The sequence below is a fragment of the Lepidothrix coronata genome, unplaced genomic scaffold, assembly GCF_001604755.1.
Source record: "Lepidothrix coronata isolate B3197 unplaced genomic scaffold, Lepidothrix_coronata-1.0 Scaffold124, whole genome shotgun sequence".
Classification (NCBI taxonomy): Eukaryota; Metazoa; Chordata; class Aves; order Passeriformes; family Pipridae; genus Lepidothrix; species Lepidothrix coronata.
The window spans coordinates 2,735,480-2,752,783 of NW_016690304.1; the positions used below are offsets into that span (position 1 = coordinate 2,735,480).

The 17,304-nt window shown below is 41.1% G+C and overlaps 1 protein-coding gene across 1 annotated transcript in view; it reads right to left on the minus strand.

The window, feature by feature from the left end:
* The window catches only part of MYPN (myopalladin), a 55,549-nt gene that overhangs the window by 6,999 nt on the left and 31,246 nt on the right, over positions 1–17,304 (minus strand). The window contains exons 12-19 of the mRNA XM_017826039.1: positions 15,616–15,763; positions 7,178–7,399; positions 6,492–6,641; positions 5,522–5,601; positions 4,887–5,013; positions 3,139–3,346; positions 2,301–2,466; positions 309–442 (exon numbers count right to left, since the gene is read on the minus strand). Coding sequence (XP_017681528.1) covers positions 309–442; positions 2,301–2,466; positions 3,139–3,346; positions 4,887–5,013; positions 5,522–5,601; positions 6,492–6,641; positions 7,178–7,399; positions 15,616–15,763 — 1,235 coding nt within the window. The remainder of the gene's footprint in view (positions 1–308; positions 443–2,300; positions 2,467–3,138; positions 3,347–4,886; positions 5,014–5,521; positions 5,602–6,491; positions 6,642–7,177; positions 7,400–15,615; positions 15,764–17,304) is intronic.

Below are 17,304 nucleotides of genomic sequence, written 5' to 3' on the forward strand. Positions count from 1 at the left end.
GCAGAGGCATGTGTCAGAGGGACCAGAGTTAAGGTTCAGCTTGAATACGTGTTTATATGCTTATGTGTCCAAGGAATCTGAAAGGTGGGAAATGGGAGTAGAGAATATTGTGCAAAACTCTTTCTAGAGCTTTTTTTTTTCCTTACCCGCCTCTAAGCTGATGCAGCAGAGCTAGTCTGGCCACTTAGCTGTATCATTATACCTCCTCCTGGGGGCCTTATTAACCTGTGGCCATGCTGTGACACCAATTTCAAACCCAGTCAAAGCCAATAATTTCTGATTGGTTTTATTCACCAGCCAGTACCTACCGTATATGTCAAGTCGAGCAGTGCAAGAGATGATACCAGCTTCGTTTTTTGCAGACAAGGTGTACCAGCCAGCATCTGCTTTCTTGGCAGGCTGGATGAGGAGGCAGACGTACCCTGTTGTGTCTTGATGCATGCTGGGAAAAAACAAGGGTTTGGGAATTACTGTTTCTCAAGAGCATATCAAACTTCGAGATTTTAAAATATGTGTGTTAAATATGAAATAGGTATGTCGTAATTTCTATCCTCAAATGTCTTGGACTGCTGCTTCTTTATAGTGTCAGAATCACAGACTGTGCTGAGCTGGAAGGGACCCACAAGGATTGTTGAGTCCAACTCCTGGCCCTGCACAGGACCATCCCCAAGAGTCACACCATGGGCCTGAGAGGATCATCCAAACACTCCTTGAGCTCTGCCAGCCTTGGTGCTGTGCCCACTGCCCTGGGGGGCCTGTTCAGTGCCCAGCCACCCTCTGGGGGAAGAACCTTTCCCTAATATTCAACCTAAACCTCCCCTGACACAACTTCAGGCCATTCCTCTGGGTCCTGTCCCTGGTCCCCACAGAGAAGAGATCAGTGCCTGCCCCTCTTCCCCTCAGGAGGAAGTTGTAGTCAATAGATTTACTTTCAGTGATCAGAGTAGCTGAAATCTGTTCTGGCTGCTCTCCTTTGTGCACAGCCATGGTGTGACAGTGGGAACTGACTTGCTGCTCTGCATATATTAATATTAGAATTATTTATTGAATTCCAATGAACTAAACCCATGCAAATCTGCCGTGCAGTCATACTGTATTTTCTCCTGGTTCAGAAACTGGAAGAATAACAAAATACCAAGAACACTTGTATGAAGTTGTGGTATTTTTCACAACAGTAAAGGCAGTAGCTTTTTTGGGGCACCCTTTTCCGTGAGAAAATGACAGAGTGGCAAAATCTGCAAGATTTGTTTGGCCAACACTCTAAAAGAAACCTGCTTCATTATTCTCTCTGCTTCCTTTGCTCTTTGGTAATCTAAGACTTTCTGGCTGCAGTTTCCAGGAAAAACTTTTCAGTAGTGTAGAACTGAGACTTCTCTGCTGTCTAGGGCGAGGTTGGTCCTTTTTATCAACCCAAGTGCTTCTCTCATTATAAAGGGAGAGCTGGGAGATGAGCACATAAGAACACTCGAAGTTGCAGGATGTTCTGAAGTTTGAGATTTTGTTTCCTTATGAACTAGAATGAAACCACAGACTTTGAGGTCAGGAGGACATTTTGTGCTTCCGACAGCTCTAATATAAAAGGGAACATTCACCTTTTGCTCCCTGCACTACATAATTTGCCTTATGCTGGGGGTGCAGTGGTACAGATGCTGGTTTGTGTCCATATAGTGATACAAAAACATCTCTTGGATTCAGGCAGGAAGATAACAGCGAGGCAAGAGAGGACAAACAAGAACAGTGCTGCCCATGGATCTGTGCTGAGCCACTGGAAGCCTTTGGGGCAGGCAGTCTGAAATAGCAGAGGGGTTGTTTTTTTTAAGCATGGATCAAAATCTTTGCCTTTGTTTTTGACCAGCTTGGTTATCAGCCTCTGTGTCTGATATGATGAGCTCCATCATCTCATGCTCAGGGGCACTCAAAACCAGGTTCTAGCTGTTCTGAGTTGGAATTCATACATAGTTTAACCTGTTTTTTCCTCAGTCTAGTTCTGAGAGAATAAGGTGCCTAAATGCATTAAAATACTGTATCATAGTGTCTTTGAAGAGATTCATGTGCTCTATCAGGCCTATCAGCTCTGTCCCCACTCTCTGAAGCAGTGGTGTGTCATGCTCCATGCCTTTTTCTGAGCCAAAGAAATAGCCATTGTTCACCTCACAGGAGAGCAAGCCTTTTACAACTTTTTGTAGGTGAAAGAAGTTGTTTTAAAAACACCACCATCTGTACTTATCACACAGGTTTTCACAGAAAAACAGTTGGTCCAAGCACAAGAAACTTCAAGCATGGGTTTAATGGTACAGTACCTCATCCTCTCTCTGTTTGATGGGAGGGTCTCATTATCCTTCTTCCAGTAAAATACGGGGGGTGGCATTCCCACAACTCTGCACTCTAATCTGACGGGGTACCCTTCTGGAACACCACAGTTCTGAAGCTTCTCCAAGAACATGGGGGCTCTTTTTACTTCCTTTGCTGGAAAAAGAATTGTTGAACAACAGATATTTTATAATTGTTTTGCTTTAAACAGTATGGAAGAACACGATCAAAAATTATTCTTGTGACATCAAAATAGGCAGTGAATTTTTAGTGGAAGGGAAGTGAAATGTCATGATATAGCCTCTGTAAGGGAACATAAAGTAAATAGACAGAACTGAAGCTTGCAAAAGAATGGATGCATCTCTGGTGGGTCTAAACATACTACCATTGCAGGAAATTAATGCTAGACTTACGAAATTCAATATCTCAGATCTTGAAAGGCTTTGTTAAAGAGTAGTATTCAGATTTATGTTTTTCTATTTAGAAACATTTTCAATAAAATTTGGACTGAAATCTAGGACACCTCAACATATATTGTGAATTAAAAAGCTAAGGATTTTCTGGGGAGAAAATTAAGGATCATTTTTCCCAGACAAGAGAGGTAAGGTAGAATTCTTACAGCCCTCTATTTAGTGACAGGAGTGTCCCTGTCAACTGAACACCAGGTGCATTTCCCTCCATCAGAGGAGTTTTGTAGCTGTTGGTTTCTCCTGGTCTCAGTGCATTAACTCTTTATTTATACTTGTCTGTAAGGAAACCACGTGAGGCAAGTTGGAAGAGGCATGTACAAGTAACTTCATCACTGTCTAGTTTTTCAGCGTTTCTTACCTACAACAGTGAGCTCCAGACTAAACGAATTTTGTCCTGTTTTATTAGTGGCAAGGCAGGTGTAAGTTCCAGCATCGTTTTGGGAGAGAGGATCAATCAGCAGAGAGTGAACTCCAGTCTCTCTGACCAGCATCTTGTGGGTGCCATCTGGTAGCACAGGTTTGCCATTGAGGAGCCACGTCAGGTCTGGAGTTGGTAACCCACTCACCTAACAGACAGGGAAAGAGCTCGAGACCAACGTCCCACTGACAGACAGAGTTCAGTAAATTTGTAGGTAGGCTTTTTTTTTTTTCCCAGATACCCTCTGAATGATGTCAGAATATAGGTCAGAAAGATTCTGGGTTTTTTAACTATTTCTCAGCTTCTATTTGTCTGCTCACCAGTTCCAAAAGGGAGAAAATGAGAAAACAAGCAAGCAAAAAGAGAAAAAAATACAAGTAATGCTTTCCTTTTTCTTAGTCAGAAAGGAAGAAACTTTGTAATATGAGATTCACAAAAGACTCCTAATAATCTGCTGGTTTCCTTTTTTTTTTTTTTTTGTGCTCAATATAAATCAAAACCCTGGATCTAAAACACTACAGAGTTTAATAGAGATGAAGAAGAGTTCTATACAAATTACTTTATATTTTGTAAAATGTGATGAAAAATGATTTAATACTTTGTAGCTGTTGAACTTATGTGCTTTAGAACACTGCAGATTAAGTTTTTTTTTTTAAATACTGTTATACTATTAGACTGTATTATAATGTTAAAAATCTTTCCAAGGGGTAGCAGTACTTACTCATGTCTAAAATACTGCTTTCCAAACAATATTTTACAAAGCAGAAAAAGGAGGAAGTGGAACTTGCCTGAATGAGCACTGCTCTCTTCTGGTTCATGCAATAGTAGACATGCTTTAAGGCTTCCTGAGCTCTGCTGGGATAGCAGAACTAGGAATAACCAAGTTCTTTGGCATGCTCCTGCTAAACTTTATGTCATAAATGAGGTAACAATGAATCTTGTTCATCCTCAGAGCATTAAGTTGTGCTTCAGAGTTTCTACCCACTTGAGGGCAGGAGACATTCTGGAGCATGGAAGAGGTGAGTGTCAGCATTACCACCTTTGCTGTGCTACTGGGACATGAAGGGGCTACCAAAGTATGCTGGAGCAGATGGTTTTCTTCAGGGTATTCAATCACAGGATGTTCACTACGTGCCCTCTAACCTCTGACAGCTCCCTCATGCTGAGATTTCAATCAGTTAATGGGGATGTTTCTGCATCTGTGCATGCTGGGGAAGCATAAAATAAACTGGATTCTGTTCCCTCTTCTCTGGGACTATTAACCTTCAGTAGTTCAGTGCAATGCAATGGGAACACTTGCTTGAACACAATATAATGTGCTGAATCCTCTCTTTTCACCATTTTGTGCTATTATGGATTATGTTCAAGAATCTGATAATGGAGCAGGACTTCTGGAGTTTATACTGGTAAAGGACATGGTGAACGTATCTAGTAATTTGAACAACCTTGCAAGTGAGCCTTCTGTTTCTGGGTTGTGTTCTCTGTGCTCTTCAGTCCATAGAGCATGTATTCAAGAGAAATCCCTGGAATCAGCTCAGAGACAGTGGCAACAAGAAAGAGTTTTTAAAAAGTAAGCATTAAAACTTGAATGAAAAATGTTCATGCAAGCAACAAAGAGCGTGAAAACACCAAGCAACACGCGTACAGAGGTAGGAAAAGTGAGAATGAACAGAGGAACCAGTGAATACCTTACAATCCAACCTACAAAGTCGCCCTTCGTGTGCTACCATGTCACCTGGAGCCTGTAGAAAGTACGGCCTGAAAAAGCGTTCTTGAACTGCCTCTTTGTCTCCTTCTGGCACTCGGGGTCGTGTTCTGCAACACAAAAATTGCATGTGTGTGTTTGAAAGTCAAACCTTTTTTTCCTAATGCTTAAAAAAGGGAAGGAATTAGGGGAAAGGAGGAACAGATAGCTTGAGTTATAGAAAAGGGCAGAAAGAAATGGGCTGATTGTAATTGAATTCTTGCATATTTTCCATTTAGAAAGGTTATCAAGTTAACTATATCATGTAATATCCTGGGATTCCCAAGCTGGCCTTGCTTCTTTTTGCTTCTTTTCGGCTGAATTGCATCTTGCTAATCCACCCCTTGCCTTTGGCTTCACTGCAACAGGTAAATGAAATCAAACTTCCCTGTATTTGAGGACGACGTTAAAAATATTACAATGTAGAAGTGACCTATGTTGGAGGGGAAGTGCTGCTGTTACTTCCATTTTAGGATTGAGAACAGAAATTCAGTGAGTGCCTAGAAGTACAGTAGCTGGTTAGTTTGGATGCCTTCAGTGAGAAGCATTAAAAAGGTCTGAGGGACTTTTTTCTTTCACCTGTGAGGCTGAGTTGTTGTTATTCGGCTCCGCACAGGGACACTTTGAACCATCAGGTGGCCTGAACAACTGATTCTCCCCTGCAAATCACAAAGGAAACAGAATTAATAATTGGTTAATAGCTTATTTCATTTTAAAGTATAAACACTGGACATTTACAATGCATTAGGATTTATTTTTATAAAGTAGCTGAACTGTAGTCCAAATGTTACTTCTCCAAAGCAAATGCTATCAGCCTGCAGTAGAGTGCAGTTGAGACAGGAGTTCCTTTGTGTATCTAGAGCAGTGTGTTTCTGTGACCCTTCCAGGCTGTGGCAATGCATGTGACAGTGGTGCTGTGTGACCCAGCTTCAGCACTACCTGTCCCTGCTTGTTTACTCCTGCCACAGGTGCTGTCTGCCAGTACCTTTGTACTGACGTACTCGTCAGTGCAGCCACACAGAACCCGAGAAGAAATACAATTCAGAAAGGAGCAAAAATTGAAACTGGAAAAAATTGCTTGATTTGCTTGAATGTACTTCTAAATAAAAAGCTAATCTAGCACTCTCACTGAAGGAGATTAGCTCTCACTGAGCTAATCTCACTGAAGGAGAATGGTATTGGGGGATGAAACTATTTGCAGATCCACGTCTTTGCATCCTAGTTAAAGAATAATTATGTTTGGTAACACTTCCAAACTTGATGTATCTTTTTGTTTCTCCTTGCTTGAATTGATATTTCTTCTGCCTGAAATATCATGTCTTGTTGCCACATCTCAAAAGGTACCTATCAGTGGGCAGAAGTTACTGACATGAAAATTGTCCTTAATGATTTTGACTGGATGTGTGAAGAATAGATGCTCTGAAGCATCTAATTTATGATACAGTCACCACTCAGTGTTAGCCTAGGTGGCCCAATCTCTGTTCCTATTAATATATATTAGGAAAAAGGTGAAACAAGCATTTTTGTAAAAGAAACTAAATCATCTTACTTGTGGGTTTGCAGCCATAATAGTATAGTTGCCATCATCATCGTTGGTAGCAGCTTCAATATGTAAAGAGCATGTTCCATCTTCTTCTCTGTTCATTTTGAAATGCGTGTTTTTCTTTGAGATCTGCTTGCCATCCTTGAACCAGTACACCTGCAGTGATCAGACCCCCCCCACACCCCCTGTGACTTAACACTTGCTCTGTAGTGGAACAGGGACTAGAAAAACGTAGATAAGAACATGACACAAGTGGGCCAATAGCTAGTAAAAATTTTAGAGTATTATAAACTTTGCAGATCAGTTATAATGTGAACTAGAATGATTCCAGGTTGAGCTCTGAGAGCTTCACATCACAGCTGGACCTGTCAGGTTCTGTTTTCTTGGCTCTAGACACGTTACTGGTTATCTCAGGTCGGTTCTAGTCTTTCTGAGCAGTTGACTTTCTGAGGGTTTATGCAGTTCTGTTTTTCTTGCAGTCAGGTGGTTTGTGGCAGTCCCTATGGTACCTCAAGGCCTGATACATGTTCAGGAGCAGATATTGTTATTTTGGAAAGGAAGGGGGAACGATTACGTTTAGAACTCTCTCCACAGAGCCATGTTCTGAGTAGTGAGACTTTCCAGAGGAATGTATAGAAAATGGTAGGTAGTTGTTTTTTATTCCTTTACTGGTAACAGTGAGAATGACTTACCTTAGGAACAGGTATTCCAACTATTTTGCAGGTGAATATGACAGGGGATCCTTCCATTACCCGGAAATGTTTGAGTCTCTTATCAAAGATGGGTGCTATGTATTTGCCTGTAGGGATTTCCTCGTGTTGGACTTCATCGTCTGATTCATCCACCGGGGTTCGTTCAAGGCGAAATTCTATTTCGTTCATCAGCCTCTGCTCAAAGCTTGAAATCCTGTATTCCTGCAGGATGAGAGAGGCACAGTTCTGAACTAAACCAGTCATGTTCTGAGGTATTTGCAGCCGTTGGCACTTTTACACTACTTCTGAAATGAGTGAAACTGTGAATTTGGTTTGCAGACACAGGTACTGCATCTTAAGTTTGCAGAATGTAACTAATGAAACTGAATTTTTTCAAAGACAGCAAAAAAAAACCCTCAATTCCTCTAAGTCTAGGAAGAAAGTGAAATATTTTCAGAGTAATTTACCTTCAGGTTAAAACTCGAATAGATTTCTAGCTGATGTTACTGAGAAGGCAAAACGTACTTGTGTAATTCCAAAAGCACAATTATTAGGGGTTTTTTTAAATAGCATTTTAGAAACCTGTGAATACTAAATAAGGATGTAGCCAATCCTTAGATTTATTCCATTCACTGAAAAAACAAGGTTCAGAAAATGCATCTTGTCTGAAATCTTACAGAAAATTAACTAAAGAACTAGCAGATGTCCCAAATCACTGGCACTTACATCCCTGATCATACCATGATATTGCTGATTAGGCTCTTGACCAGCAGTTCCCAGATAGTAAGGAGAAAAGATGGAGAGGTAGCACAGAATTTTAGCTAACAACTCTTCTGATTTTGTCAGGAGGCCAAGAGGACAAGTGGCCAAAAATGTAGACATTACAGTGGAGTTTTGAGGAGACAGAGGTTTGTGAGACTTGGTGAGAGGAAGAAAACATGGCAACCACAAAGTAAAAGAGGCTGGAAGTTCCCAATGGTGGACTAAATGCCCTGGTAACATCTGATTTTTGGAATGGTAATGGTATGTGTTGCGTGTTGGTCTCTTCATCCAAAATCTCTCTTTTGGGGAGATTGCTGTAAGTTCAGCTCTAGAAAAGATTAGCTATGGTGGGAAAAGGCAGACAGCTCGGAGTAGGGAGGAAAGGAATTTGCTGGAAACTGAGTCCTCCTTTCACTCCTCCTTGCTCCTGTGATGCTGCAGGTCTGCTACTCCCACACATCTTTGGAGCAGTGCGGATAATTACAGGGTACCAGGAGCATTCACAGGGAGCTGAGGTTGCTGAGTGCCCCCATCAAGACCTTCCTTCCCTTTAACACCTTCCTCCCTCCCACTCTGACAGGGGCAGTCTGCTCTCTGACACTCTCCTGCAAGTCCCTCTTTGCCAAGCAGGAGCTTCCAGCTGGCAGGTCTGTGGCAGAGTGAGATGTGCCAGAGGCTGCGAGCCAGGCCCTGGATGGTACCAGCCACCTTCCCAGTGGGCTGGCCAGCAGCTGGGAACCACCAAACAGCCTCATAAAGTTTCATCTTGTTGAGCTTCTCTTCTCTCCTGCAGCATGTGTCAGCAAATTGCTTTAATGGCTCACATTGCCATCTTAGTTACGCCGGTGTAAAGCCGGAGAATCTCTAATTTCTAACCAACTGAAGATCACATTTGAAGTTTTGTTTTCCTTCCACTCGTTTGAGAGGTTTCAGTAGTTTCCTTCATGTTGTTTATGTAGTTCTTGGCAGCAGAGAGCAAAATCTATGGCAGAGATTTGACCTACTGAGAAAGGTTTACCTTGAGTGTCTGAATTTTTCAGTATTAGCTGAAGATACTCCAAGTAATTCTCCTAAGAATGAAATTGTTTTCAGGGATTTCACATGCTGTTTGACCTTTGGAAATGTGGAGGCTAATTAAGGATTAATTAAGGTAGGAGTAATCTTCCCTTTCTGTCATCTAATGATTTGTCACATGGAAAAAGGTTGGGGCAGCATAGCAAATATGGTACAGAGAGTCCCATTTCTGCCTGTTTAAACACGTTACAGTTTTTTTTTTGTAATGAACCTCTCAAATTTTGTAATTATTTCTGGATATTGGTTAAATGACAGCATAATTATAAAGCTAAGTACACTGTTTTGCAGACATGTTTCTCGTTTATCACATTTGAGCAGTTATTCCCTTTACAAAGATAAACCATTTGTCAAGTGTTATGTGTGTTTGGAGGGCAAAAGGGCTGATGGACAGAGTAGGCAAATTGATGCATAAATGGGTTATCTCAGAAGTTAGACACAGTAAGCTCATGAAGAATTTTTGCTCAGAGAGGGCAACTCTGAACTCTCATTAGAATAAAATGAGTGGGGATGGAAAGTGTTAAGATTTCTCAAAGTCAGAGAGCTATCCAAAAGCTGTACAACAGGGTTAAAAGGCATTGAAATACTGTGAGCTGATGGCAGAGCCCAGAATTGTTTATAGATATCTGAGTTGTCAGCAGTTTTTCATACAGATTTTTTATCCAGATTCTTGCTGTCCGAAAGAAGTCATGGTATGTAATAAGAAATCAATAGTGTAGGGTTGCTATAGCCATGATGGCTCACAGATGAAACCAAATAATGCTTAAAGACAATTAACATCTTTTATTTCATCTACTCCAAAAGTGCCAATTTGTCTTAAGTGGCCTAACCAACTAACATAAATTAAACTTACATTTTCAGATTGTACTTAGCCAAATTAACCTTACATCTCTTTTAGATCTTAAAAAGTTTTCTGTGTACACGGCGTATCATTTTTTTTGCTGGCTGATATGCTGAGGACATTAACTTCCTACAAACTACTTCATTGAGAAATAGGGGCACACGTCTGTTTGCAGAAGAAAACATGATCATGGAATCAGCCAGGTTGGAAAGGACCTCCGAGATCATCAAGTCCAACCCTTGATCCAACCCCGCTGTGGCTCCCAGCCCATGGCACTGATGCCACATCATCTCGTCTTAAACACCTCCAGGGATGGTGACTCCACCCCCTCCCTGGGCAGCCCATTCCAATTCCCCCTCTCTAAAAAATTTCTGCCTAATATCCAACCTAAACCTCCTCTGGCAGAGCTTAAGACCGAGCCCTCTTGTCCTACTGCTGGTTCCTGGGAGAAGAGACCAACTCCCACCTGGCTACAACCTCCTGTCAGGCAGTTGTAGAGTGATGAGGTCTCCTCTGAGCCTCCTCTTCTCCAGGCTGAACAGCCCCAGCTCCCTCAGCCTCTCCTCATAGGACTTGTGCTTGAGTCCCTTCCCCAGCCTCGTTGCTCTTCTCTGGACCTGCTCCAGCCCCTCAATATCCTTCCTGAACTGAGGGGCCCAGAACTGGACACAGTTCTGATAGAGGGAGAAATGCATTTCATGGAGCCCCTTTCATGGGCAGGTTTTCTCTCACGTTTCTTTGCATGTGACTCTGGAGGGATGTGGGTATAACAGGAGCAGTTTGTGAGAACTTGCCCATATTGCTGCACTGTCAGCACTGGGCTGTCATTCCTGGAGGCTGCTGCCCTGCCCATGGAAGCCCCAGGTGTCATTATCTAGGGACTGTGCAGGCTGACTGCACAAGTTTGGACTGGTCATTTTAAGGAGTTATGTTCAAAAATACATTTTTAAATCAGAAAATTTCGAAGTTAGGGTTCACACAGCCCCAGACTGTTGTGCTCACACTTCAGTCTTTGCCTTTCTAAATGTGTTGTTCAGTGTGCATGTGCTGCTATAAGTTTGCACACAAATCAACACGACTGAGTTAACTTTGCTGTGAAAATCTGAACGTCAACGTACATAGACTGAAGGTGTAATACCAAACTTTTTACAAAGAGCAGAAATCTCTGAAAAAAGTGAGAATATACTGTTTTATAGAGAATATAATCTTGGAGGTTTTTGCTTGTTTGGTAGATTTTCTGTTAGGATTAGCAAGAGCACAGTTGTTAATATGGCTTTCTGAAGAACTGCTTTTATCACAGAAGCCATGAGCCTATTTCTGAATGTGATTATGAAAGTCGTGTAGGGCAAAGTGTTTGTGGTTGTGGTTCAGACAAGTATTTTGTAAAGCATCACATGAAGAACAAGTCAGTGTGATCACTGGGTACAATGCTAAAACTAGGCTGCAGTTCATCACACTGAGGAGACTGAGGGAAAGAGCACAGGGGTTCAAGCCCTGATTTCGAGCCCAAAATGCAGGATTGCAGCTACTTTTTTGGCAGCTTTCCTGGAACATGAAACTTCTACAGGCAGGGATTCACACACTTGTTTAATATAGTAGCTAGATATTTAAAATTGTGCTATCTACCAGCTAAAAGACTGTAAATTCCAGCTCCTATCTAGTGATGTGATGTGCTGTACAAAGTATAATGCATATCATGTATATATATTATAATTGTATATAATGATCTATATATGCTGAGTAGAAATCTGTTGAAATCTGGTTATTTCTCTTGCATGTAATGCATGTTGTTTGGTGTGCACAGCGTGCAAAAGGGGAGCAGGTGGTGTTGCATTAATATCGTCAGAGTATAGCTAGAAGGGTAAAAGACTTAAAACTGGCCAAAGTCAGGAAATGTGCTGGGGATTATGCATCTCTAGTGGAAATCTGGGGCAGTGAAATGCGCCTTCCCTTCTGGGGAGCTCCTTGCCCTGCTGTGCCTTGGCACTGTTGTTGTAGGGTGCTGGTGGGTGGCTGTACTTTGACCAGTATGGCAAACAAAATCTTCTCTCAGTGCAAGTCTTGCTGAAGGTACAGATTCACATCGTTTTGTCTCTCCGATGGATCTGTTTGGTCCCATCACCACCATTTTTGAGCACCTGACATCAAGGCACTCTTCAGGGCAGGGCTATTACCTGCATTTTACATATGAGAAATTGAGGCCTAAAGAAGCTGAGGGACCTGTTAAGGTGGTACAGAAAGTCTGTGACAGAGCAGAGTTGGATCATGGTGTCCTAGATCTTGAGTCAAGTAATTTAACTCCAGGGCCATTCTGCTACCTGTGAACATTTTTGGCAAAAAAGGAATTGCATAGAGTGTAGTATTTCCTATAAGGTTCTAAGCACCTTTGTATATGAATAAAGGTTCTAAAATCCTGGGTCTGTGGAAGTAAAAATCTATCTTTAGCAAGATTCAGATCTTAGTGAATATACATGCTAACAGTTAGTAGAAGCTTGTAGAATCAAAATAATCTGATGTTAGTTTAGTAACTCATGGAAATTGCCACAAACAGAAAGGCTAGAGGATCTTTATTCAAATGTTGATTCTCATATGCTGTATAACAATTCTGTTGGCCACTCATTGCCAACTCTAGACGAATTTCCCAATTTAATCCCAGTTTTGTAACTTTTACTAGGTTGGCTTTTTGGCAGGCTTATTCAAAATCCATGTTACAGTTTATCTAAAAAACTGGCTTATGTTGCATCTCAGTGTCTCTTTCCAAGCTATAACACTCCTTGGCTTCACAGTCTAATCTAGGCTGCTCTGACTGAAGTCTTTTTAGTTTGAATTCTCTCTCCTCCCCCTGCCCCCCTTTCAGCAGTGGGAATCAAAAAACAACAGGTCCAACATGGATGCTTTTCTTCACTGGTCATGTCCCATGAAGAGGTACCATTTTAGCAATTTACTTCTTGCAGATGAATTGTACTGGGTGTCTTACATGGCACAAGACATGCTTACCCAAATGTAAATGTAAACCCTTGAAGAGACTAGCAAGTCATTGTCCAGCTAGACAATATTCAAAATACAGTTCAAAGTGATTAAGCAAGGGGAAAACAGAAGGGAAAGCAAATGAAGTGGCCATCTCCAATTCCCACAGACTTAGCTGGAGTGAGTGTGAGTGCAAACATGGGGAGTTCAGGTTCCCTTTCCCATGTGATGAGTTCTGCAAGCCAGGATCCCTGCCATGAAAACCTATCTGTACTTTATTATTGATTAGATCTAGGTCTTGAGAAGGCAGCTACAAGTGGTTGTTCAACTATTCATTCCCACAATTATAGAGAATTTGTACCCATTAATATCAAGATCTGGTAATTTGTCTCGGTCAGGTTCTTAAATCTCTTCTCATTTCTAGCATAGAGCAGAGAAGCTTCTGTGAGGAGTCTTTGTGGTTTAATTTCCCTCCTTAATCAAAAATTGCCTACATTTGCTGACCTTTGAGAGACGATGCGAAGCTTGGTTTTGAGGAAGATTTTTGGAGTGATCGAATTAAACGTAATTCTGGTGCCCTAGAAAACAGCTTCTGGTGGTTCTTGGGACCTTTCTGAAGCTGACTGCTTAATGTGGGAACTGTGAGGAGATAGTTCTGTTTGCTCAGTGTTGAGGTGTTACTGGTGTTGTGGGCTGTGTGATGAGTTGGAATCTGCAGCTCTAAAGGCTTTGGTTTTTAATGATCTAAAAGCTTTTGGACAAACCCCACATCTCTTTTGCTCTGAAATTTCTTATCAAATGCTCTCTAGCAAAGGTAAAGAGTATATTCATGTAAGGGCTGTGCATAATTTTCTAAACACTTGTAGGTTTACTCTTTGTCCTAAAAATAAGGCTGCTGAGTCTTCCATAAGACACAACCAGTCGGTGTTGCCATTCACACGACATTCTTCATAGTAAATGACACTGTGAGCACAGTTTGTAGTTCTTATAACCAAAATGTATAAACCAGGCCCAGCTTCTTCACTCTCCCTTCCTTTGTTATCAGTTAATGAATTTATTTTTACTACTGTGCAGGATTTTGAGGTTTTGGAATTTCACCTGGCAATGCTGCAGACTGCCACCTGCAGAAATGACAGGGTGTTTTTTCCTGGTATCAATTTAACACAGATATGCCATGTATAGAATGACAATGTCTCCTTTTTAATTCCATGTTTAACTGCAAGAGGAAAAAAAACAGGACAAAATCTATGAGTGTGGATCCAGCACTCCAACATATTGTTTTCATGATGTTGGTTGTTCTATATAGTGTAAAGCAACAGGAATTTCGGGAAATACTGTTCATCTTCTCATCTATTTAAAAAAATCACTGCTTCCACTGAGGAGCAAACTCAGACCAGAAGTTGCTGAAGTTAACAGTGAAGTCTAGCCATGCTTTTCCTGGATGTGGAAGAGTAAAGTCAGAAGGTGGGAACCGAGAGGAAAATGAGGGAACTTTTATTGAATAATTCCAGAACTGTTGTTTAGTTCATTGGCATTATAATTACCATAACAATTAGAGAAGTGTCAGCTTTGAGGCTTTTCAGTGTTTGAGGAATTGGAGAATCAAGATTTAGTTTTGGTCTCCTCCAGGATAGCAAATAAGTGTGTATATATAATTTTTGCTGTCAGCAGATAACTTTGAGACTAGTAGTTATCGTTGTTTCTAAAGGGGTTATCATGGAGTTAACTCAAGAGATTGACTGGTATTTCACAGTAGCTCTCTAAATAATTTGTCTTACTACTGTAGCAAGTACAATTTGCAACACTTGTGATTCATCTGCAAAACACAGTGCTTGCCAGCTGTTTTACTCAAAGTGCTTTGGCAGTGTGATCTGCCAGAAAGAAAGGTCAACAGCAACATTAAAAAAAAACAGGGATTACACTGCAGTTGTCCACAGAGGGTAATTTGCTCTAAAGACTCCGTGGCTTTTTGCTTATCTTTGCATGTTCTCTGTCAGAAGGGCTGATGGACACTGTGAAAAGTTCCTTGACAACAGATCAGGGTGAAACCTAATTTGCTGGGTTAAGCCTGAGCTGGTGGTACAGCTGTTGAGGGCTCCATGGCCAAGGTGAGAGAAGAATAATCACCAACAGGTGGAACAACTATCCAACAACCCTTAGTGTGTCCTATTTCTTTTTTAATTTCATAGACAGTGTCCAGATCCAGTGAATTTATTAATTCCAGTTAAGAATGAACTGATATTTAGTTCCTTGAACTTTGTAAAAGGCTTGTTATTTTGCTAAACTCTAATAATAATAAATAATAATTAATAATAATAACAATAATAATAATAATAAAGTTCCCAAAAAGTCCTTGTTGATTCATATAAATTTGGAGATCTGGAAAAATAGGTTTAATGCTAAAAATTGACCCCCTACTTTAGTTCAACCAAAAGAAAAAACAAAAACCTTTTCTTAAACAGTTTGATTACTCTTTAATTTTAAGTTGAGCAACTTGTAAAGCAAAAAAATGAAAGCTGCTGTCCAGAAGCTTCCGTGCAAACAAAGAAGTGTTACATTCCTACCAGCCTCTGAGATGATCAGAAATGAAAAATGCTGGTGAGTCACAAACTAAATCTTCTACAGCTGCATCCCCTCATGCTTCCTGTTTAAAGCTACAGTTTGCTGTTCCAAAGCACAGCTCACCCTGCAAAGCAGTGTAGCAACTCAGCCACCCAAACACCTTTTGTTCCACACGTCGTAATACGTGCCTTGTTCATGAGTGAAAACTTATTTTAATAAGACTTGATTTTCTTACCTGCTGACTGCTGTGTTGATTAGCATCCTCTCTGAAATGCAATTTTCTTTCCAGGTCCTTTAAAAGAGCAGCTTTATTTTCCCGAATGGAATCACTTGTTGCTAATGGCAGAGGCTTCAGATTTTTCTTTGTTGATCCCTGGGTTGGGCTATTAAAAGAAAATTCTGATACTAACATGCAGCAACCAGTATATACATATTTTGTCACCTGTGTGACAGATGTGTTACACTTCAGTTGTCTGGAGGAACCTATTATTTATTTACATAGTAGCTAAACCACAATACAGCATTTGATTTTTTTTTTTTTTGGTACTATCTTAATGGTGCATCCCATTCCCATGCCAGTAGGAATTAAAACCACACATGCTATAGAGAATAAGCATTATAATAGTATAATAAGCATCTCAGTTCCATTTATATTTATCCTGCAATAATTAGGTCACAGTAAATGCTAAAGAAATGTGTGTAGGAGTTACCTTAGGTGTACAATGTGTACGTATGACTGTATCAGACAATAATTTAAAAGGTAATACAATTTGTCATCGATCCTTATCTCACATCTTCATTGATCATTTACTCTTTCCATGAACTTTTGCTTCTTTTATTTCTCTCACCCTTTTATGATACCTAACCTCAACAGTTATTTTTTATTTTTATGTTATAGATGCAGTCTGTTTAAGGTTTGAAAATCGTTAAATTCTTAAATAAGACTGTCAGGAGACTGTGAGAGTGCAGTGCTGAAGCAGAGCAGCAGGACACTGCTAGAAAGTGTGCAACTTTCTGGGAGTTCACTGGGAGTTGGGATCTTAATTACAGGGACTCCTGATGAAGGCATAACTGATGATTGCTCTGCGAAGTATCTCCCTTTTGTTGTTCTGCAGGCACAGCGAGCTCTCCCTCCTTCACCAGAGTTACTGTCATTAATAATGCCACAAAAGGAAGCTGAAGTTTCCGTAGGTATTCACGGATTATCCCAGATCCTGTTCAGGTTCCTTCCTGACCTTTTGTGCCCCCACTTAGACTCTCTCCCATGCAGAGGTCAAGATCTGGATCTCAGCACGCTGAGCTCTAGTTGTGCTCTAGGAATTCAGCTCTGGGCTGGGACCCAGGAGAGCTAAAATGGAGAAAACAATATTTAACTGCTCTGCCTGGTAGGCAGATCGTAATGACTTACTGTGCAGTGAGAAAAAGGAAATCTCTTTGCAAGGGTTCAATGTCATTACTGCAAAGAGAACAGCAGCTGAGCACTTGGACACCAGCTCTGAAGGGCAGGAAGGGGACTGGTGCCAGTTGCAGCTGATTTTTGGTTGCTCTCGCAGCATTGTGAAAGCAGGCTGAAGGATTGAGTTGGTCACAGTTAAAACCTTCACTGTGGATCTTATAACTTCATGCTGTGTGCCTGATTGGGATGCCAGAGCCAGGAAGGCCTCCAGACAGGCGCCACAGGGTGATGGCAATTGTGTGGCTGTGCTGGGCAACTGGGAGCTCTCTGAGTAGGGGGGCAGTCATGGTTTGAAGGCAGGATTCCTTGGCACACAGAGTGGGGAATGGTACACATGCAGGGACACATTCTTCTGTTGTAATAACAGATTGGTTACTGCAGTATCCATGGGATAGTCAGGAGATTGTGACTTACTGATGGCTATCACTACCCTGAACTGTACCGTTGATATAATTTCCTTATATTCCT